This window comes from Geotrypetes seraphini, chromosome 1, assembly GCF_902459505.1.
Source record: "Geotrypetes seraphini chromosome 1, aGeoSer1.1, whole genome shotgun sequence".
Lineage (NCBI taxonomy): Eukaryota > Metazoa > Chordata > Amphibia > Gymnophiona > Dermophiidae > Geotrypetes > Geotrypetes seraphini.
The window spans coordinates 381208534-381230910 of record NC_047084.1 but is presented as its reverse complement, the minus strand read 5'-3'; the positions used below and the strand labels follow the sequence as shown (position 1 = coordinate 381230910).

Sequence of the window (22377 nt, the reverse complement as noted above, 5' to 3'; positions counted from 1 at the left end):
CGATTCGTGGTTCGAACAGTGCAACCCACCTGAGCAGGTGCTGGAGAAGAGGCGGCCCTACCCGAGCTCAATGTAATGCTGAGCCCAGAGGAGAGACTTTCACCCTCAGACCCAGGCATGGGGACGCATCCTGAGCAATCGATGACCCCGCAGGAAGCAAGTAGCTCAGCGGTTGTATCATCGTCAGAAGGGAGTCACAGGAGCATGGAAGGAGTCACAGGAGTGTTGAACGCCGCCATGGGAGCGAATTCAGAGCTCCTCGTGGACCTTGACGGGGCAGTAGGAGGTTTACAGTGTCAGCTCCAACTGAATCCCAAGACTAAGAGACCTGGTCAGAATCAGAATGATGGTGAGCACTCTTTTACTCCCTTGGTTAAACCTACCCATGTTACATTAGACTCTATCTGGGATGCTGTGGTCCGCTTGGAAAAGATTTTCATAGGAAATAAAACTTTGGTGGATAATTTTTTTACAAGATTGTAAAACACGAATTACCTAGGAAGCAAAAAATTTGGAGATGGAGAAAAAAATGGAGGAAGCTCAACAAGACCTGACAGAGACTAAATCTAACACGTTGGCATATGCCCAAGGATTAATAGGATTGAGGAATAAAGTGGAGAACTTTACGTTTTGTCAGCTTTCCTCAATCTAAGAATTTAGCCCCCATTGAATTGCTTAAGAAATATCTGGGGGTTCCTAAAGTTGTGCCTCCTTTTTCCCATGTCTATTTTTTCCAGGGAAAAAATGATAGGCTCTTGCCCAGGAAGAACTTTCTATGAACAGTTCTGAATGTGACACAGCTGTTAGAAACATCTTTGGAAGAAGAGTGTATAAGAACAACACTCTTATGACCTCTTTTACAAAGCCGCGCAGCAACAGCCCCGAAGCCCTTTAAATCTCTATGGGATTCGGGGCCATTAGCGCGGCTTTGTAAAAGAGGCCGTTAGTGTCATTTGTATTCGAGTCTGATAAAGACTGGGTGATGAGAATGTATTTTCGTAACTCTGATAAGTTGTTTTTGGGTGGGAAAGTATGGGGTTTTCCTGTTGTTTTGGGGTGGAAAAGTATGGGGTTTTTCTGATGTCTGTGTAGATACACAAGAAAAAAGGAAGCAGTTTTTGCTTTTACGCCCTTGGGTATTATCTCTGGAAGCACATTTCTTCTTGCATTTTCCCTGCAAATGCTTAATTCTTTATGAGACTAACAGATACCTTTTCTTTGAACCCAACCAATAAAGGCTTTTCTTGAAAATAAGCGTAAAGTACAGGTCCAGATTGTGGATTCGAAGGGAAAAAATGGAAATTATTTTTCCAAAGTAAAGATTGTCTGAGATCGGGGCAGGCAGAAGTCGGGCCGAGAAGAGAGGCGGAAGGCAGGAAAGAGAAGACACGAGGAGGCAGAAGGGAAGGAACAGGAGAGGAGGCAGAGGGTGAGGGGCTATGGCGAGAGGTAGCCCGCCCACCCCCTGACATCACCCGCAGCAGACCCGGAGCTCATGGATCGCAGATCAGCTTGTCTGAGATTGGGGCAGGCAGAAGTCGGGCCGAGGAGAGAGGCTGAAGGCAGGAAAGAGGAGACACGAGGAGGCAGAAGGGAAGGAACAGGAGAGGAGGCAGAGGGTGAGGGGCTGTGGCGAGAGGTAGCTCCGCCCACCCCCTGACATGACCCGGAGCTCATGGATCGCAGATCAGCTTGTCTGAGATTGGGGCAGGCAGAAGTCGGGCCGAGGAGAGAGGCGGAAGGCAGGAAAGAGGAGACACGAGGAGGCAGAAGGGAAGGAGCAGGAGAGGAGGCAGAGAGTGAGGGGCTGCGACAAGAGGTAGCTCCGCCCACTCCCTGACATCACCCGCAGCAGACCCGGAGCTCCCCCTTAAAAGGGGCTAACAGCGCTCAGCCATTCGGCATGCGTCGAAGGCAAGCGTCAAAGGTGCTCGCCTTAGCGAGCGCACCTTTGCGAAGGGCCTTGAGAAGGGAAGAGCCACCACTAAAGAAGAGAAGAGGGAGACCACAGCAGACGCAGAGGACATTCAACCAGGCGGACCCAGCAGGTACAGAGGAACACAACCAGGCAGACACAGGGGACGCAGAGGACACACAACCAGGCGGACACTGAGGACATAACCAGGCAAACACAGAAGACACAGCAGGCACAGTAGACATCCAAGCAGACACAGAAAACATCCACAGGAGACCTGCAAGCGGGCAGTAACGGAGGCAGCAGACAGAAGCAGGATGTTGAGCTACCCAGCTTTCTGCACCGTCTGTCAAATGTATGACTACCAAGAAGTGGAAGTAGCAGGACCTTTAGGGAACAGTGATCACAACACGATCCAATTCAAAGTGGAACTAAGTATGCCAAAGGGGAGGAGAACCACTGTAACAACGTTCAACTTCAGGAAAAGAAACTATGATGCCATGAGACACATGGTAAAGAGAAAACTCAAGAACTGCTCCAGAAAGGCACAGACGGTGGACCAAGCCTGGACCTTATTTAAGGACACGGTGAACAAGGCGCAAAACCGGTATATACCCAGATTTAGAAAAGGGTGCAGAAAGAATCAAGCAAAAGACCCAACATGGTTAACAAAAGAAGTTAAGAAGGTGGTAGGAGATAAGAAAAAATCCTTCAGGACGTGGAAAAAGGATAAAACCAAGGAAAATTGGAAAGAGCACAGGAAGCACCAAAAAGAATGTCACCCCGTAGTCAGAACATAAAGAGAGAATATGAAGAGAAGCTTGCAAAGGAGGCACGGAACTTTAAACCTTTCTTTCGATATGTGAAAGGGAAAGAGCCGGCGAGGGAGGAGGTGGGACCCCTGGATGAGGGGGATAGGAAAGGAGTGGTAAAGGAGGAAAAGGAAGTGGCAGACAGATTAAACACGTTCTTCTCGTCGGTCTTCACAAAAGAGGACACATCCAATGTTCCGGAACCGGAAAAATTCTTCAAGGGGGACCAAGAGGAAAAATTATCGTGCATGGAGGTAAGCCTCGAAGACGTACTCAAACAGATAGATAGGCTAAAAACTGACAAATCCCCTGGCCCGGACGGAATTCACCCAAGAATGCTAAAAGAACTTAGAAACGAAATAGCGGAGTTACTGCAGCAGATTTGCAACCTATCCCTGAAAACAGGGGTAATACCGGAAGACTGGAGGATAGCAAATGTTACACCCATCTTCAAGAAGGGATTCAGAGGCGACCCGGGGAATTATAGACCGTTCAGCTTAACCTCAGTTCCGGGGAAGATGGCCGAATCATTGATCAAGGACAGTATCAGTGAGCACATAGAAAAAAATAAGCTGATGAGAACAAGCCAGCATGGTTTCTGTACTGGAAGATCTTACCAAACAAACCTGCTGCACTTCTTCGAGGGGATAAGCGAACATTTGGACAAAGATGACCCCATAGACATAGTATACCTGGACTTCCAGAAAGCCTTCGACAAGGTACCTCATGAGCGCCTTTTAAGGAAACTGTGGAACCACGGGGTGGAAGGGGACATACACAGATGGATCAGAAACTGGCTGGCAAACAGGAAACAGAGGGTAGGAGTAAAGGGACACTATTCTGACTGGAAAGGGGTCACAAGTGGCGTCCCACAAGGGTCAGTGCTGGGGCCACTGTTATTCAATATATTTATTAATGACTTGGAAACAGAGACAAAGTGTGAAGTTATAAAATTCGCGGATGACACAAAACTCTCCGGTAAGGTTAGAGGAATGTAAAGAACTCCAAAGGGACCTGGACAAACTGAGTGAGTAGGCAGATAAATGGCAGATGAGCTTCAACGTGGAGAAATGTAAATTTATGCACATAGGGAAAGGGAACCTGATGTATAACTACACGATGGGGGGGATGACATTGGGAAAAGGCAACCTAAAAAAGGACTTGGGGGTTTTGGTGGATAAAACAATGAAACCGGCAGCATAATGCACAGCGGCCTCAAAAAAGGCAAACAGAATGTTGGGCATTATCAAAAAAGGTATCACTACCAGAACCAAGGAAGTTATCCTCCCGCTGTACAGGGCAATGGTGCAACCGCATCTGGAGTAATGCGTCCAGTACTGGTCGCCGTACCTAAAGAAAGATATGGTGATACTCGAGAGGGTCCAGAGAAGAGCAACAAAAATGATAAAGGGCATGGAAAACCTCTCGTATGCTGAGAGGTTGGAGAAGCTGGGGCTCTTTTCCCTGGAAAAGTGGAGACTTAGAGGGGATATGATAGAAACTTATAAGATCATGAAGGGTATAGTGAAGGTAGAGAGAGATAGATTCTTCAGACTGGCGGGGGCAACAAAAACTAGAGGGCACTCAAAAAAATTGAAGGGAGATAGGTTCAGAACAAATGCTAGGAAGTTCTTCTTCACCCAGAGGGTGGTGGACACCTGGAATGCGTTTCCAGAGGGGGTGGTTGAGCAGAGTACGGTTTTGGGTTTCAAAAAGGGATTGGACGAGTTCCTGAAGGAAAAGGGAATCCAGGGGTAGAATTAGAGGGTTACTATACAAGACAAAATGCTCTTGAGTAATAGATCACTACAGGTCATTGACCTGGGGGGCCGCCGCAGGAGCGGACTGCTGGGCATGATGGACCTATGGTCTGACTCGGCAGAGACAATGCTTATGTGCTTATGTACCTCCCTTCTGAGAGGTGGTCTTATGCATGCGCTCGATGTGGAACTGGAAAGCTTGAGGAAGCAAGTCAGACTCCTGGAGAGCAGAATACTGGAACTGGAGGCACTTCATGTAGTGGAGGAGGAAGACAGAGATACAGAGATGATCAAGATGGAGCACACCATTGAGGAAGAAGTCCGGGACCTGGAGAACTTCACAGAAGAGGCATACAGGGAGGCCGTGAAAAAACACCAACTACAGTGGGACCGCCAGGATATGCCTACAGACACTGTGGACCAGCAGAAGGACAGCCAGCAGAAGGAAATGGAGGACACAGCAGCAGGATCTGGAAGCAGAAGAGGGAACCCACAAGAAGACGATCGCCAGGATGAGAGGAAATGGATAGCAACAAAGGACACGGACCTACGACTGGAGAATCAAGAGAAGATAGAGAGAACAGCAATCGTCATGGGAGACTCTATCATCAGGCAAGTTGACAGCCACATAGCGAGAGGAAGACTGGATCGACTGGTGACCTGTCTACCCGGAGCTAAGGTAGAAGACATAGTGAGCCGCATCGATAGAATTGTCGATAGTGTGGAAGAAGAGGACACGACAGTGGTGATCCATGTGGGAACGAACAACGTGAGCAACATGAACTACAACAGAGAAGTACTGAAGGACCAGTTCCGGATGCTAGGAGAGAAGCTGAAGACCATAACACAAAGGATAGCATTCTCAGAGATCCTGCTGGTACCCAGGGCAGATTAAAAGAGACAGATGGAGCTTCAAGCAATCAACGCATGGATGTGGCGTTGGTGTGAGGAAGAAGAATTCTACTTCATGTGCAACTGGACAACGTTCTGGGGGAAGAGCAAGCTATTCAGAAAGGACGGACTCCACCTCAGCAGAGACGGAACGAGGCTACTTGCAAGCAACATCAAGAGACAAGTTGAGAAGTTTTTAAACTAGGAAGAAGGGGAAAGCTGACAGTCGACCGAGAGAGAGAGTTGATGATTCGGAAACCGGTATACCCGAAGGATACCGTGTAGGAAGATGGAGGGGAGGACTCACCAGATCGTGGACAGGACAGACAAAAGAGACACAAGAGGGAAGGACACGCAAGAAGTGAACAGGCTGCAAACTCAAGTGTATGTACACGAAGGCAAGGAGCCTTAGAAATAAGATGGGTGAACTAGAAGCTGTGGCACAAAAGGATGACATCGACATCATCGGCATCATGGAAACATGGTGGACTGATGAAAGTGTCTGGGACACGGTGCTACTGAGATACAATCTATACCGCAGAGACAGAGTGGCTCAAAAGGGAGGAGGCATTGCCATATACATCAAAGAGGGAATTGAATCTACTGGAGAGAACATGCCACAATGGACAGATAAGTTAGAGTCTCTATGGATCAAAATTCCAGGAACAAATGGACCAGAAACGAGGATAGACATCTACTACCGACCCCCAGGGCAGTCAGAAGAAATTGATGAAGAAATGACGGATGAGATTGAACGCAACTGCAAGGGAGGCAATGCAGTTGTCATGGGTGACTTCAACTATCCGGGGATAGAATGGAACCTAGGCACCTCCAGCTGTGCTAGAGAGACCAAGTTCCTAGAAACTGTAGGTGATTGCTTAATGGAACAACTTGTCAAGGAAAACACAAGAGGAAACGCAATGCTGGACTTAGTTCTAAATGGGCTGCGAGGACCGGTACAGGATGTAGAAGTAGAAGGGCGCTGGGAAACAGCGATCACAATATGATCCGCTTCAACCTGGAAATAGGGGCAAAACGTCAGCCCAGAACGACGGCCATGCCCCTAAACTTCCGAAAAGGAAATTACGAAGGGATGAGATGCATGGTGGGGAAGAAAATTAAGAGGAGGATAAACAATATAAGAACGCTGGAGCAAGCTTGGTCTCTTTTTAAGGATAGGGTCACCGAGGCGCAAAATCTATATATACCACATATCAACAAGGGATCAAAGAGGAAAAAGAATAAAGAACTGGCGTGGCTCACTGTAGAGGTTAAGGAAGCGATCAAAGACAAAAAAAACCCCTCGTTTAAGGAATGGAAAAGATTTAAAATGGATGAAAACTGGAATAAGCACAAACACCACCAACGCAGGTGCCATAAGGCGGTGAAAGTGGCAAAAAATGACGAGGAAAAAATAGCCAAAGAGGCGAAAAACTTCAAGCCGTTCTTTCGATATATTAAAGGAAAATGACCCACGAAGGAAGCGGTGGGACCATTGGATGACCAAGGAATAAAGGGAGTGCTAAAGGAGGACAAAGAAATCGCCAATAGACTGAACACATTTTTTGCATCTGTATTTACTAAAGAGGATATACACAGCATACCAGAACCCATCAGGTTATATGCTGGAAGTGAAAACGGGAAACCGATAGGGTTGACGGTCAGCCTAGAAGAGGTATACAGGCAGATTGATAGGCTTAAGAGCGATAAATCCCTGGGACCGGATGGCATCCATCCGAGGGTCATCAAGGAACTGAAAGGGACCATAGCTGAACTACTTTAATTAACAGCGGGAAAGATTCCAGAGGACTGGAAGGTGACAAATTTTACGTCGATCTTCAAAAAAGGTTCAAGGGGAGATCCGGGAACTACAGACCGGTGAGTCTGATCTTGGTACCGGGAAAGATGGTAGAGGCGCTGATAAAAGACCGCATCATTGATCACCTTGACGGACACGGTCTGATGAGGACCAGCCAGCACGGTTTCAGCAAAGGCAGATCTTGTTTGACGAACTTGCTGCACTTCTTCGAGGGAGTAAACAGGCAGATAGATAAGGGTGACCCGGTTGACACTGTATATCTGGACTTTAAGAAGGCGTTCGACAAGGTTCCACATGAACGACTACTTAGGAAAATTGTGAACCATAGAATCAAGGGAGAAATACTCACATGGATTAAAAACTGGCTGGAGCATAGGAAACAGAGAATGGGGGTGAATGGGCAATACTCAGACTGGAGGAGCGTCACCAGTAGGGTGCCGCAGGGCTCGGTGCTTGGATCCATACTCTTCAACATCTTTATAAATGATCTGGACATAAATACGACGAGCGAGGTGATTAAATTTGTGGACGACACAAAGTTATTCAGACTAGTAAAGACACAGGGGGATTGCGAAGATCTACAACGTGACATAACCAGGCTCGAGGAATGGGCATCGACATGGCAGATGAGATTCAACGTGGATAAATGTAAAGTAATGCATGTCGGTAAGAAAAATCTCAGTCAAGAGTACAGGATGTCCGGGGCGGTACTTGGAGAGACCTCCCAGGAAAGGAATTTGGGAGTTCTGATCAACAAGTCGATGAAGCCGTCCACACAATGTGCGGCGGCGGCAAAAAAGGCGAACAGAATGCTAGGAATGATTAAGAAGGGGATCACGAATAGGTCGGAAAAGGTTATCATGCCGCTGTACCAGGCCATGATGCGCCTTCACCTGTAATACTGCGTCCAGCACTGGTTGTCGTACATGAAGAAGGACACAGTAATACTCGAAAGGGTCCAGAGAAGACCGACTAAGATGGTTAAGGGGTTGGAAGAGTTGCCGTACGGTGACAGATTAGAGAAACTGGACCTCTTCTCCCTCGAACAGAGGAGATTGAGAGGGGACATGATCGAAACATTCAAGATACTGAAGGGGATAGACTTAGTAGATAAGGACAGGTTGTTCACCCTCTCCAAGGTAGGGAGAACGAGAGGGCACTCTTTAAAGCTGAAAGGGGATAGATTCCGTACAAACGTTAAGGAAGTTCTTCTTCACCCAGAGAATGGTGGAAAACTGGAACGTTCTTCCGGAGGCTATCATAGGGGAAAACACCCTCCAGGGATTCAAGACAAAGTTAGACAAGTTCCTACTGAACAAGGAAGGCTAGTCTCAGTTAGGGCACTGGTCTTTGACCAAAAGGGCTGCCGCATGAGCGTACTGCTGGGCGCAATTGACCACTGGTCTGACCCAGCAGCGGCATCTGTTATGTTCTTATTGAAGATACATTGACAAGATGTCCATTATATTTGAGAATTTTTTCCATTTTAGAGAGCCTCTTTTCCTACTTTCTCTCTCCTTAATTTAGTGGGCTTATAGAGGAATCATTGCTATTTAATTTATCTAACAGAGTATTCTGTGTAAATTGTTTGGATATTTTTTTTTGCCTTTTTGAAATTACTGATAAAGCTATTTGATTTCTGTTTCCTAATGCATGTATGTGCTATATGTCCAATTAAAATTGAATAAATAAATAAAAGTGACAGTTCACTTGTCAGACTGTCCGTACCAGGCTCCATAGATGACATCACCCATATGTGAGAATATGCTGCCTTCTTGTCCTAGGATAAAATATGCACCTTCACTGCACCAGATGATACAAACTGTCAAGTTTCCTGCTATGCATATTTTGTGTAGTCCACTAACAAATGAATAAACCTTTAAATTCCCCTCAGGACTGTGAAAATGTCTTTTGGACATAACTAACTCAACATCAAGGGGTTTCTTCCAGTTCTGAAGAAGCTTCCACATTTATAAAAACAAGTTTAAACACAACACATGTTATTCAAACCCATCTAAATAAATTTACAAATTTTCAGAATTATTTTTGGAACATTCTAAAATACTCAATTTATCAAAATAAAAAATATGCATTATGACCTTTAAAAACATAGATATGCACTCAATATTCTTACTTCCATTACAAGCTGGTGCGCTCGGGAGACAAGAGTAAGACCATTGGCATGGTTAAATGTTTCAGAAATATCTTGCCCAAATGTGTAGCCAGCTCCTCGTGGAGAAATACCCCAACCACCACGATCATCAGGATCTGACCACAACAGATCACACATTGGACCCTGAAACAAACCCAATAAAATACAATATATTATATAATGTCTTACAAAGACCTTTCCAGTCTCCTCCTTTACGTCTGTGTTTTGTCTGTTTCACTATGTATAAATCAGGATTGCTATAAACTGCTCTTGGGCAATAGGAACTGAATTCAATCGTTCATACCTCATGTGGAACTTCCTGTAGTCGATCTAAAGCTCTGATGTGATCCAATGTATCTATAGATGGAGAGAGGCCACCATGGAGACAGAAAATCTATGCAAAATACAAACAAAAATTACAACTCTTATTTTAACTTGTTCTGCCTATCAAAATGCTTTCCAAAAATTTGTTTGAAATAGTCTAAAGAGATAAGTCATGAAAAACTTTGAAGAAACACAGCCTACTTATCATAACAGCTACACTCTTGTAATCCCTCTACATTAGCTGCTTTAAGAGGGTTAAACTATTAGTGTATACATACAATCATATCTGACTGAGTATTAACCATGATCATCTATCTTGTCGGCTCAAAACTAGAGAATGACACAGTGACTGTTACCCATAGCTAGCCGTGGGTAACCCGCAGGAACAGGACTGGAAGCCGCGGGTATGGGGACAAGGTCATTCACCACTCCGTGGAGCAATGAATGACGTTGTCTCCGCAGTAACATATCTGCTCCCTATCCACCCGTCCTGGTCAGCAGCCTTCCCCTCATGATCGCGTAGTCCACCAGACCCCTCCCTCCCAATCGCCACGATCCAGGCATCTCTTCCCCCTCGTTGGGCCATCTTCCTTCCCCTTACCTTTGCTTGTGCTTTTCAGTTTTTTCTCTCTGAGCTGTCTGGACACCAAAGCCTTCTCACAAGTTGCACGTGACTTCTCCGAAACTTCTCCTCTGATGTGAGCCACCCAGGCAGAAACAGGAAGTTGCATCAGAGAAGAAATTTTGGGGCAGTCGCGTGCGACTTGTGGAAGGCTGTGGCATCCGGGCCACTCGAAGAGAGAAAACTTAAATTCTGAAAAGCGCCTGCAAAGGTGACGGAAAGGGAAGGAGATGGCCCGACAAAGGGAAGAGGTTGAGTAGCACTGAAGGAAAGTGGGGAGAGAGAGGGGAACAGATGCTGAAGTGAAGAGGAGAGAAAGAGAGATGGGGGGGAACAGATGCTGAAGAGAAGTGGGCAGGAGAGAGCATGAGGGGGAACAGATGTTGAAGTGAAGTAGGGAGAAGAGCGGGGGAAACAGACGCTGAAGAGGGGAGGAGAGAGAGAGAGAGAGAGAAAGGAGAACAGACACTGAAGTGGGGAGGAGAGAGAGATGGGGGAACAGACGCTGAAGAGAAGTGGGGAGGAGAGAGAGGGGAACAGACGCTGAAGAGAAGTGGGGAGGAGACAGAGCAAGAGAGAGGGGAACAGCCACTGAAGAGAAGTGGGGAGGAGAGAGAGGGGAACAGCCGCTGAAGAGAAGTGGAGAGAAGAGAGGGGGGAACAGACGCTGAAGAGAAGTGGGAAGGAGAGAGAGGGGGGAAACAGACGCTGAAGAGAAGTGGGAAGGAGAGAGAGAGGGGGGAAACAGACACTGAAGAGAAGTGGGGAGGAGAGAGAGGGGGAAACAGATGCTGAAGAGAAGTGGGGAGGAGAGAGAGGGGGGCACAGACGTTGAAGAGAAGTGGGGAGGAGAGAGAGCGGGGAACAGACGCTGAAGAGAAGTGGGAAGGAGAGAGAGCAAAAGAGAGGGGAACAGCCGTTGAAGAGAAGTGGGGAGGAGAGAGAGGGGAACAGACGCTGAAGAGAAGTGGGGAGGAGAGAGAGGGGGGCACAGACGCTGAAGAGAAGTGGGAAGGAGAGAGAGCAAAAGAGAGGGGAACAGCCGTTGAAGAGAAGTGGGGAGGAGAGAGAGGGGAACAGACGCTGAAGAGAAGTGGGGAGGAGAGAGAGGGGGAAACAGACGCTGAAGAGAAGTAGGAAGGAGAGAGAGGGGGGAAACAGATGCTGAAGAGAAGTAGGAAGGAGAGAGAGGGGGGAAACAGATGCTGAAGAGAAGTAGGAAGGAGAGAGAGGGGGGAAACAGACGCTGAAGAGAAATGGGGAGGAGAGAGAGAGAGAGGGGAACAGACATTGAAGAGAAATGGGGAGGAGAGAGAGAGAGAGAGGGGAACAGACATTTAAGAGAAATGGGGAGGAGAGAGAGAGAGAGAGAGGGAAACAGACGCTGAAGAGAAATGGGGAGGAGAGAGTGTGGAACAGACGCTGAAGAGAAGTGAGGAGGAGAGAGAAGGGGAGAACATACTGGATGGAAGGAGGGGATAAAGAAAAAAGGGCATTTGCTGGATTGGGGGGGAAGAGGATAATTAGTGAGATATTGGAAGGGGTGAGGGGAGAAGTGACAAGCTGTAGGTAGACAAATGAAAGGGAAATTGAGGAATGGAAAGTAAGACAGTAGACAAGAGGTAGAAAACAAATTGAGAAGGAAGAGCAGAAAAGAAAAGGAAGGAAAAGGGAGAGGAAAGAAAGATACCAGAGCATTGGGGGAGATACCAGATCTGAAGGGAGGAAAAGAGATGCTAAAAACCACTTGGTGGAGGGAGTGAGAGATGAAGGGGGAGGAGTCAGATACCAGATTTGAAGGGAAGAAAGAAAATGCTAAAAACCACCTGGGGAGGGAGTGAGAGATGGAAGAGAAGACAGAGATGCCAGACCATGGAGGGAGCAGAGGGAAGAAGATGGGTGCCAGACCAATTGGGGGGGGGAGGAGGGAGAGATGCAGACAGTTTCTGGTAGAGGCATAGAAATAGAGCAGATGCCATATGAAAGAGGAAGAGAGAATGTAGACAGTGGATGGAAGAGAATGACGAGAAGATGAGGAAAGTAGAAACCAGACAACAAAGGTAGAAAAAAAAAAAATTATATATATATATATTTTTGCTTTAGGATAAAGTAGTACTGTAGCTGTGTTGATAAACTTTTATAAACAAAGATGAAGATCTTTTCCTCTAGTTCAGCAGCCAGAACTCTGATTTATAAAATGAAAATATTGTTTCTTTTTATACTTTATTAAAATAATTTCAGTATAAAGCTATTCGAGGCTTGTGCAGATGGGATCAGATGGTTTGCGGGGACAGGGACAAATTTTTTCCCCATGTCATTCTTTACTCAAAATCCCAACAATTTAATCAAATGATTTTCAGGAGAAGGGCAGAGCTTCCAAAATAAATTTTGAAGATCCATTTTAAATATAAGCAATACCTTTAGTTTTTCCAATCATCACATCTTTTTTCTGCATTCTGCAGGTGGAAAAAAAACCATTTTGGGTACCACCAAAATCTCAACCAAAACAAAATCAATCTTCTGTTATTTTTTTAATGTTCTCATTCTGCTTATTTTTCAATTAATTTAGTTATTTGAATGTTTTGCTACGTTTCTCCCAGTTCTCTCCTCTTTCTTTGCCCCACAGCTTTTTTGCTTCCTCTCCTTTTAGGAGCAGCCTAGGCCTCCCACAGCAGTTCTGGTCTCCTTTGAGCCCAAGCTTACTGCAATACACTGGGCATCCTTTATGGAAGCTTGTAAGATTCAGAATCAGTCAGAATCAGAAAAAAAAACCCTATGTAAACAGAGATCCAAAAAAAGAAAAGGTAGGGTAGGACAGTGGAAAAGCTAAAAGACAGATAGATCCAAAGCAAGAGGTTTATTGATAAAGCACCATAATTAAACAGAATTGATAAAGAGCTTGTTTCGTCAAAGGTTGCCTGTCTGAAGGGTTACATAATCTTAGAGTGCTGTGCTATCAAACCAGCTCTATGTATAATTTCAGGACTTAACCACCACAAAAACTACCTATGTGAAGGTATCAAGGTTTCCATGGGAAAACAAAATCCACTGGCCATAGGAAATGAGATGCTACAAAAGGCCCAACTAACCCGAGGGATGGGGCGAGAAAGTAGTTAAAATTTGATAAGTACACAGTAGATAAGTGCTTTAATTTATTTTGTGAAGATATGTTTTGCACAAATACATTTACTGTATCGAGCGAAGCCGATATTGGCATCCTATGACTTTCACACTGTAGTGCAGGCAATGATCTTGTCGAGGTTTGACTACTGCAATGCCCTGTATCTTGGAGTGACTATGACAGGGCATTGCAAATAATACAAAATGCAGGAGCCAGACTGATTACAGGATTATCAAAATATGCTCATATTACACCTTGGCTTCAGAAGTTGCACTGGCTGCCAGTAGCATTCAGAGTACAGTATAAGACTGCAATGATTAGTCATCAATTTTTGTATGGTACAATTCCGGAGTATTTTAAGAGCAAGATGATTTATCAACCATCCTCAAAGATTGTTGCGTTCTGAAAATTCTGCTTTGTTAAAGACCAATGTTAATCTGAAGTATGCTGAAACTTGTGCAATGACCTTTTGTTGTGCTGGGGTGAAATTATGGAATTTGCTGGTAGGGCAGTTAAGAAAATGTGCTGATAGAGGAACTTTTAGAAAGCACTTCAAAATGCAATTGTTAATGCTTTTTATAGGGTCTGACTTGTTCTGTTCGAATAATTATTATGAATTTAAATTTTGATAATTTGTCTGATTGCTTTTTAGGCATTATGTATGTGGATATACTGTAAACCGCCTAGGACCTAGACCAGGGTTTAAACATAGAAGATGACGGCAGAAAAGGGCCATAGCCCATCAAGTCTGCCCACTCTAACGACCCCACCCCCTTGAATTTACCCCCCTAGAGATATCACATGTGTATCCCATTTCCATTTTTACCCCCTAGAGATCCCACATGTGTATCCCATTTCGTTTTAAAATCTGGCACTCTGCTGGACTGAATCACCTGAAGTGGAAGTTCATTCCAACGATCGACCAACCCTTTCGGTGAAGAAGAACTTCCTGGTGTCGCCATGAAATTTCCCACCTCTGATTTTCAGCGGATGCCCCCTTGTGGCCGAGGGACCCTTAAGAAAGAAGATATCATCCTCCACCTCAATATGGCCCGTGATATATTTAAACGTCTCTATCATGTCTCCTCTCTCTCTATGTTCCACGAGTGAGTATAGCTGCAACTTATTCAGTCTTTCCTCATACGGGAGGTCTTTGAGTCCCGAGACAATCCTGGTGGCCATTCGTTGAACCGACTCAACTCTCAGCACCCCCAGGGGGTATGCGGGATGACCGCCATCTGCCTGCCCAAACTCAGGGAAGGGAAGGGCCAGGCACATGTAAGTGCACGCCACTGGCCCACATGCCTTCCCCCAATGTCAGAAAGAAGGTCCCGGCCAGACAATTGCTGCTTCGCTGACATGGACCTTCTCTCCGAAGTCGGGGGAAGGCTTGTGGGCCGGCAGCATGCGCTGCACATGCCTGGCCCTTCCCTTCCTGGAGTTGTGGTGGCAAGCAGCGGCCGGAAGAATCAGCAGCGGGTAGGCAGGCTTCAACACAGCAGTGAGGAAGGACAAAGGCTGGAACGGAGCACGAACTTGGGACATAGGAAGGAGGGAAGGAGGAAGGGGGCACGAACTTGGGACATAGGAAGGAGGGAGGGAATAGAAAGGGACAATTGTTGGGCCTGAGTGAAGAACTAAAAAAAAAAAAAAGGGAAAAGGAAAGAAGATAAAGGAAAAAAAGAAAAATACTGGATGCACAGTCAGAAGGAAGTGCAACCAGACTCATGAAATCACCAAAGAAAGGAAAAATGATTTTATTTCAATTTAGTGATCAAAATGTGTCAGTTTTGAGAATTTATATCTACTGTCTATATTTTGTACTATATCCTCTATAATAAAACCCTAAGCGCGCATGCGCACTTAGGGTTATGTGATCCCTGCTGCTATGCTGTCTGCCTCTGTACCGAATTCAATTTCCGGCGCGTGGGGCGGCTTGCAACGGCGGTGGCAGTTTGACTCCTGCGCTGCCGCTGCCAGGACGCCTCTTCTCACCCCGGACCTGCAAACACAGCAGCCGTGGGGCATTTGCTAGGCAGACCCACTTCTGATAATGCGAGGTGGGCTGGCCTAGCTAAAGCCCTGAGGCTGCCTGGGCTAGCGGATGCTGGACAGGGGGATCAGGTAAGAGGTGCTACTGGACAAGGGGAGGTATAAGGAAGGGAAAAGGCCTACTGCTGGACAGGGAGAGCAGGGAAGGGGTGCTGCTGGACAAGGGAGGGAGTAAAAGGAAGGGAGAAGGCCTACTGCTGGACAGGGGGAGCAGGGAAGAAGTGTTGCTGGACAGGGGGGGGTAAAAGGAAGGGAGAAGGCCTAGTGCTGGACAGGGGGAGCAGGGAAGAGGTGCTGCTGGACACGGGGGAGGTAAAAGGAATGGAGATGGGCTACTGCTGGACAGGGGGAGCAGGCAAGGGGTGGTGGTGGACAGCCGAGGATAGAGAGACAGAAAGAAACAAAGACAGACACACATCTATTCTAGCACCCGTTAACGTAACGGGCTTAAAGACTAGTTTGTCTATATTTCTATAGTTGTTACCGAGGTGACATTGCATATTTTAAAAATATCTGCCTTGACATCTTTGAAAAAAAAAACCCCCGAATATAAATAATTAACATTTTCTCTGCGTATAGTGTGCTTTGTGTTTTAATTTTGTGGTTACCATTATGTATTAATAAGATTATATTGTGTGTATATGAAAAATGGATGGAAGAAATTGCATTACAATTAGTATTATTATGGGGGTGGAGTCATGGGCGGAGTTTGGGTGGGTCTGGGGCATAGTTTGGCCAGGCGTACTCTATTGGCATTTGTTAGGCTTAGGGGGTACTTGGCTTGAAAAGGTTGAAAAACACTTATCTATAGACCCGGAGAGGAAAATGAAAAACTGATGACGTCTGGCGGGAAGGCACTTGAGCATGTGCAGTGCGGGCAGTCTAAAAAGGTTGCTAAAGCTTAAAGTGATACTACACTTTTCACTGTCCATACCGGAGTTCCGTGGATGACGTCACCCATTTGTGAGAATATGCAGCCTGCTTGTCTAAAGATAAGGGTCATTCGATGTCAAGTGGCCCAATACTGAAAACCGCCCACACTCGACCCCCTTGAAATCCAACCAAATTTTACAGGGGTGTTGTCTAGGGTCTCAAATGAAACTCTGCACAAATTTTTTGATCTATCTCAATTTGGTCAGGAGCTAGGGGTGGTTGAACAAAAGCAATCGATCCACTCCCATGCCTTGTGTGACCTAAAACGCCAAATTTGCTTAAGCACTGCTGCAGAAGTCTGAAATTTTGCAGTTTGATACAACACCTTGGTGCAAGTTTCTGTGCTAAGTTTGAAATCTTTTGCGAACATGCTTCCATTTTTACAGGTCAGAAAAGTAGGCAAAAAAAATTCATGAACGAAAATTTTTGGCAAAGTTTGACTCCATACTGCTGCTGAGGTAAGTCAGCTGAGGGTACAACTTTACCAGCAAATATGTAGCATGAGGTACTTCCAGGATTTGCAATATGAGCTTTTACGGTCAAGTAAATATTTTTTGGATATGACCATCCAAAAAATATGGCTTTATGCATTTATGCAAATTTTCACTGTTTTTCAAATTAAAATATCTCTAATGTGTAGGGGGTTATATCATTTGAAAGAGCATGTTTTTTGCTACAGAAGCTATCCGATTTCATCTTGGGCCCAATCTTTATTTGATGAGAATTGATGGTTGAAAGATAAGCATTACTTGCTTGCGTAAACATGTTATATTGAAGGGTCATTGGCACTTCATTGTGAATGTGCAGTGGAACAATATTGATCTGAAAACTCATAACCAAGTGAAGGGTCATTGGCACTTCATTGTGAATGTGCAGTGGAACAATATTGATCTGAAAACTCATAACCAAGCTTTGCCAGCCACAAGCACTTGTCTCATACTATGCTCAGCATTTGACAAACTTATTGAGCATTTTTGCAAAATGACAGTCAAAACATGCATTGGCTTGCACAAACTACTTACTGCTTGTATGCAAGCCCAAATGCATAATCATGTGATTCACAAGAATGTACGCATAGCTGTAGTAGTATGTCTGATACATGCAGCTTATCTGAACATGTTCTGACTTGCAACTATCACAGCACAGTGGCTGTATGAACAAGTCTGGCTTTAAGGTTCATCATGACCTTATAACACCATATGACTTCATTATTTGACAAAGCTTGCCTTTGGCGTGTTACTTTCTGTCTATTCTTTCTGTGCAGCATCTGGTTCTTTCCCTAGTTAACTAGGTTATGCCTGTGTGGATTTTGGAAACTTACTCTGCACTTGCTGACATGTACAACTTGCTGTACTCTATTTTTATTGTGTTCTCGAAAGAGACACAAGAGGGAAGGAAATGCAAGAAAGTAATAGGCTGCAAACTCAAAGTATATGTACATGAATGCAAGGAGCCTAAGGAAACAGACATTGAATTGATGGAGGAAATTATTTGAAGAAGTAAATCGGGAAATACAACTATCATGGGGGACTTCAACTTTCCGGGGATCAACTGGAAATTGGCAACGTCAAACTGCGGCAGGGAGTTAAAATTCCTTGAAATGTTAGGAGATTGCTTCCTTGTACAAATGGTAGGAGAACCGACAAGAGGAAATGCAATCCTAGACTTGGTCATAAATGGCATTACTGGAAGGGCAGCAGATGTGGAAGTTTCGGCCCTGCTAGGGACAAGTGATCACAATATGGTCAATTTTACCTTGGGCATCGGAAAGCAGAAACCAATCAAGACTGAAACTACGACCTTTAACTTCAAAAAAGGCAATTATGACAGCATGAGAACTATGGTTAGAAAACGACTCAGGAAGGGCATAGCAGACCTCCGAACAGTTGAACATGGTCTCTACTGAAAAATACCATCACAGAAGCACAGAATCTACACATTCCGAAGATATCCAAAGGAAGGCGAAAAAAGAACAAAGGAGAACCAGCTTGGTTATCCAAAGAGGTAAAAGATGCAGTGAGGGAGAAGAGGAACTCGTTCAAAAAATGAAAACGAGATAAAACGACGGAAGCCTGGAACAGTCACAAAATCAATCAAAAAAAGTGCCATAAAGTGGTAAGAGATACCAAAAAAGTCTACAAAGAGAAGATAGCGCAGGAAGCCAAAAACTTCAAGCCCTTTTTTAGATATATAAAAGGAAAGAAACCAGCAAGAGAGGCAGTGGGCCCTCTCGACGATCTAGAAAGGAAAGGGTCAATTAAAGAGGACAAACAGGTTACCGATAGGTTGAATTCATTCTTTGCCTCAGTCTTCACAAATGAGGACACTTCAACAATGCCAGCCACAGGGAGGATATTCACCGGGGAGGTAGAGGAAAGCCTCACAACAGTAAATGTGACGTTGGACATGATTTACGTTCAGATTGACAAACTAAAAAGCGACAAATCCCCTGGACCGGATTGAATTCACCCGAGGGTATTAAAGGAACTTAAGGAGGAAATTGGTGAACTATTGCAATCCGTAGCTAACATGTCAATTAGAACTGGGCAAATACCAGAAGACTGGAGGATAGCGAACGTCATCCCAATTTTCAAGAAAGGATCAAGAGGGGATCCAGGAAACTACCGACCTGTGAGCCTCACATCGGTTCCAGGGAAGATAATTGAAACACTAATTAAAGAAAACATTGTACAATACTTGGAGGATCATAATCTATTAAGGGCTAGTCAGCATGGCTTCAGGAAAGGGAAGTCATATTTGACAAATTTACTGCAATTCTTTGACAAAGTGAACAAATAAATGGATAGTGGCGATCCAGTGGATATAATTTACTTGGACTTTCAGAAAGCGTTTGACAAGGTCATGAAGAAACTACTAAGCCATGGAATAGGGGGAGAAGTGCACAGATGGATCGGAAAATGGCTAGAAAACAGAAGGCAGAGGGTTAGCATAAATGGGAAATACTCGGACTGGGACAAAGTGACTAGCGGCGTGCCCCAGGGCTCGGTTCTTGGACCTATATTGTTCAATATTTTTATAAACGACCTGGAGGAGGAAACATCATCCAATATAATTAAGTTTGCTGATGATACAAAACTATGTCGGGCGGTTGGCACTCAAAGGGACTGCGAGGATCTCCAGAAGGATCTGAACCAGCTGGAAACTTGGGCGAACAAGTGGCAGATGAACTTTAACATAAACAAATGCAAGGTGATGCACCTAGGAAAGAAAAATAAAGAACACGAGTATATGATGATGGGGGTGAAGTTAGCAAAATGCAAACAAAAAAGGGATTTGGGGGTACTGATTGACAGTACCCTTAAACCATCGGTACAATGTGCGGCGAAGAAAGCAAACAGGATGTTGGGCATAATTAAGAAGGGGATTACGAGTGGATCGAAGAGGTCATAATGCCGCTTTACAGAACAATGGTCAGACCGCATTTAGAATACTGTGTTCAACACTGGTCTCCATACCTTAAGAAAGATATAACTCTGCTGGAGAGAGTGCAGAGGCGAGCCACGAAACTTGTCAAAGGGATGGAGCATTTGGATTACAAAGATCGACTCAGGAAACTAGGACTGTTTACCCTCGAGAAGAGAAGACTGAGGGGGGATATGATAGAGACTTTTAAAATATTAAAAGGATTTGATAAAATGGACCAAGAAACAGCATTGCTAACATTTTCAAATGTGACACGGACTAGAGGTCATAGCCTGAAACTGAGTGGCAAATGTCGGGAAGTTCTGTTTCGCGCAACGCGTGGTGGGTGCTTGGAATGCACTCCCTGGGGAGGTTGTGGAGGAGACTACTGTACTGGGATTCAAGCGCAAGTTGGATGCACACCTTCTTGCATATCATATTGAGGGATACGGTAAATCTGGGTCTCCAAAAAGGAGTACTTAAAAGGGGCCGCCACGTGTGCGGATCGCTGGACTAGATGGACCTCGGTCTGATCCGGCGAAGGCATTTCTTATGTTCTTATGAATAAGATGGAAGAATTGGAAGTTATGGCACAAAAAGATCACAGAAACTAGGAACGTGGAACGAGGAAAACATCTGGGACACTGTGCTACTGGGATACAAGCTATATCGCAGTGACAGAGTAGGACACAAAGGTGGGGGTATTGCCCTATTCATCAAAGATGGAATTGAGTCTACCGGAGAGAACATGCTGGAAACGAAAAATAAGGTAGAGTCTCTATGGACCAAGATACCAGGAAAAAATGGAACGGAAATGAAGATTGGCATCTACTACCGACCACCAGGGCAATCCCAAAAAACTGATGGAGAAATGATGGACGAGATTAAACACAACTGCAAGGGAGGCAATGCAGTTATCATGGGCGACTTCAATTATGCGGGGATAGATTGGAACCTAGGCACCTCCGGCTACAGTAGGGAGCAATGTTCCCTCTAAGCTGAGCGCATGAGCGATCGCTCACTATTTTCATTGGCGTCGCTCATAATTTTTCTCATGTCGCTCACTAAAATACTGCAGTGGGAAACTGAAGACTGCATAGTAAGATCCCCGACGCACTTCCGACGCAGGTGGGGATCGTGAGAGGAGCCGCTGCCACGTCTTCAGTGGCGTACCAAGGGGGGCGGGGGGAAGGGGGGTGCGGGTGCACAGCCGGCCAGGTCCGGATCTGGCCGGCTGTGCACCCCCCCTAAGGCTGCCGTCGGAGAGGAAGTTTGGGCCAGCCAATCGCTGCCTGGCTGGGCGGAACTTCCTCTCCGATGGCAGAATTGACATCGGGGGAATGCTGGTTGGCCCGACGGTGGGAAGCAGAGTGAGCTTGGGGCAGCCGCGGCGGTGGCTTTGGGGCCTGTTTCCCCCGATGGTGGCAGCAGTGGCTTTATGGAGAGTAGGGAGAAAGAAAGAAAGAAAGAAAGAAAGAAAGAAAGAAAGAAAGGGGGCAGGCAGGGAGACAGAAGGGAAACAGAAAAAAAGAAAGGGGGCATCAAGAGAGAAAATAGAAAGAAAGGGCAGGGAGAGAGGAAGAAAAAGTTAGGGGAGAGGAAGCATACAAGCTGAAAGAAGGGAAGAAAGATTGGATGCACAGTCAGAAGATGAAAGTGCAACCAGAGACTCATGAAATCACCAGACAAGGTAGGAAAAATGATTTTATTTTAAATTTAGTGATCAAAATGTGTCTGAATTTATATATGCTGTCTATATTTTGCACTATGGCCCCCTTTTACTAAACCGCAATAGTGTTTTTTAGCGCAGGGAGCCTATGAGCGTCAAGAGCAGCGCTGAGCATTTAGCGCAGTTCCCTGCACTAAAAACTGCTATTGTGGTTTAATAAAAAGGAAGGGGGGTATATTTGTCTATTTTTGTATGGTTGTTTCTGAGGTGACAATGCATAGAGTCATCTGCCTTGACCTCTTTGAAAAAAACCCAGAATAGGAATGATAATTAACATTTTCTCAGCGTATAGTGTGCTTTGTGGTTTTTAATTTTATTGTTGGTAGATCATTTTGACTTGGTCATTTTAAAGTAGCTCGCAAGCCCAAAAAGTTTGGGCACCCCTGAGCTAGAGCGTTGAAGCTGTGTATTTCTATTTTATCCCCCCTTTTACAAAACTGTAGAGCATTTTTTAGCGCCAGCCATGGTGGTAGCAGCTCTTGTGCTCAGAATTCTATGAGCGTCAGAGCTGTTACCACTGTGGCTAAAATCCACACTACAGTTTTGTAAAAGGGGGAGGGGTTAGTTTGTGATGACATATTCCATACTAGGCAAAGGTGTTTTCTGTGTTCTGTGTGTTCGAAAGACATGGTTTTCTGTTAGGATTGACAGTGTAGGATTGATCTGTGCTGGTCTGGCTTGTTTAGTTTTACAATGGGTGTACTGATGTACTGCTCAGTGCAATATGTAAGATGCTGCCTTTTCCTAGGTACTCATGTGTGACGTGTGGCTTGTTACTAAAAATCATGTTTTTCGTACAGATGGGGGGGTGCCAAAAAATGATG

The 22377-nt window shown here is 45.3% G+C and overlaps 1 protein-coding gene across 1 annotated transcript in view; it reads right to left on the bottom strand.

Moving 5' to 3' along the window:
- PPP2CB (protein phosphatase 2 catalytic subunit beta) overlaps positions 1-22377 on the bottom strand; it is a 147550-nt gene that overhangs the window by 67423 nt on the left and 57750 nt on the right. The window contains exons 4-5 of the mRNA XM_033915947.1: positions 9654-9743; positions 9332-9493 (exon numbers count right to left, since the gene is read on the bottom strand). Of these exons, the coding sequence (XP_033771838.1) occupies positions 9332-9493; positions 9654-9743 (252 nt within the window). The remainder of the gene's footprint in view (positions 1-9331; positions 9494-9653; positions 9744-22377) is intronic.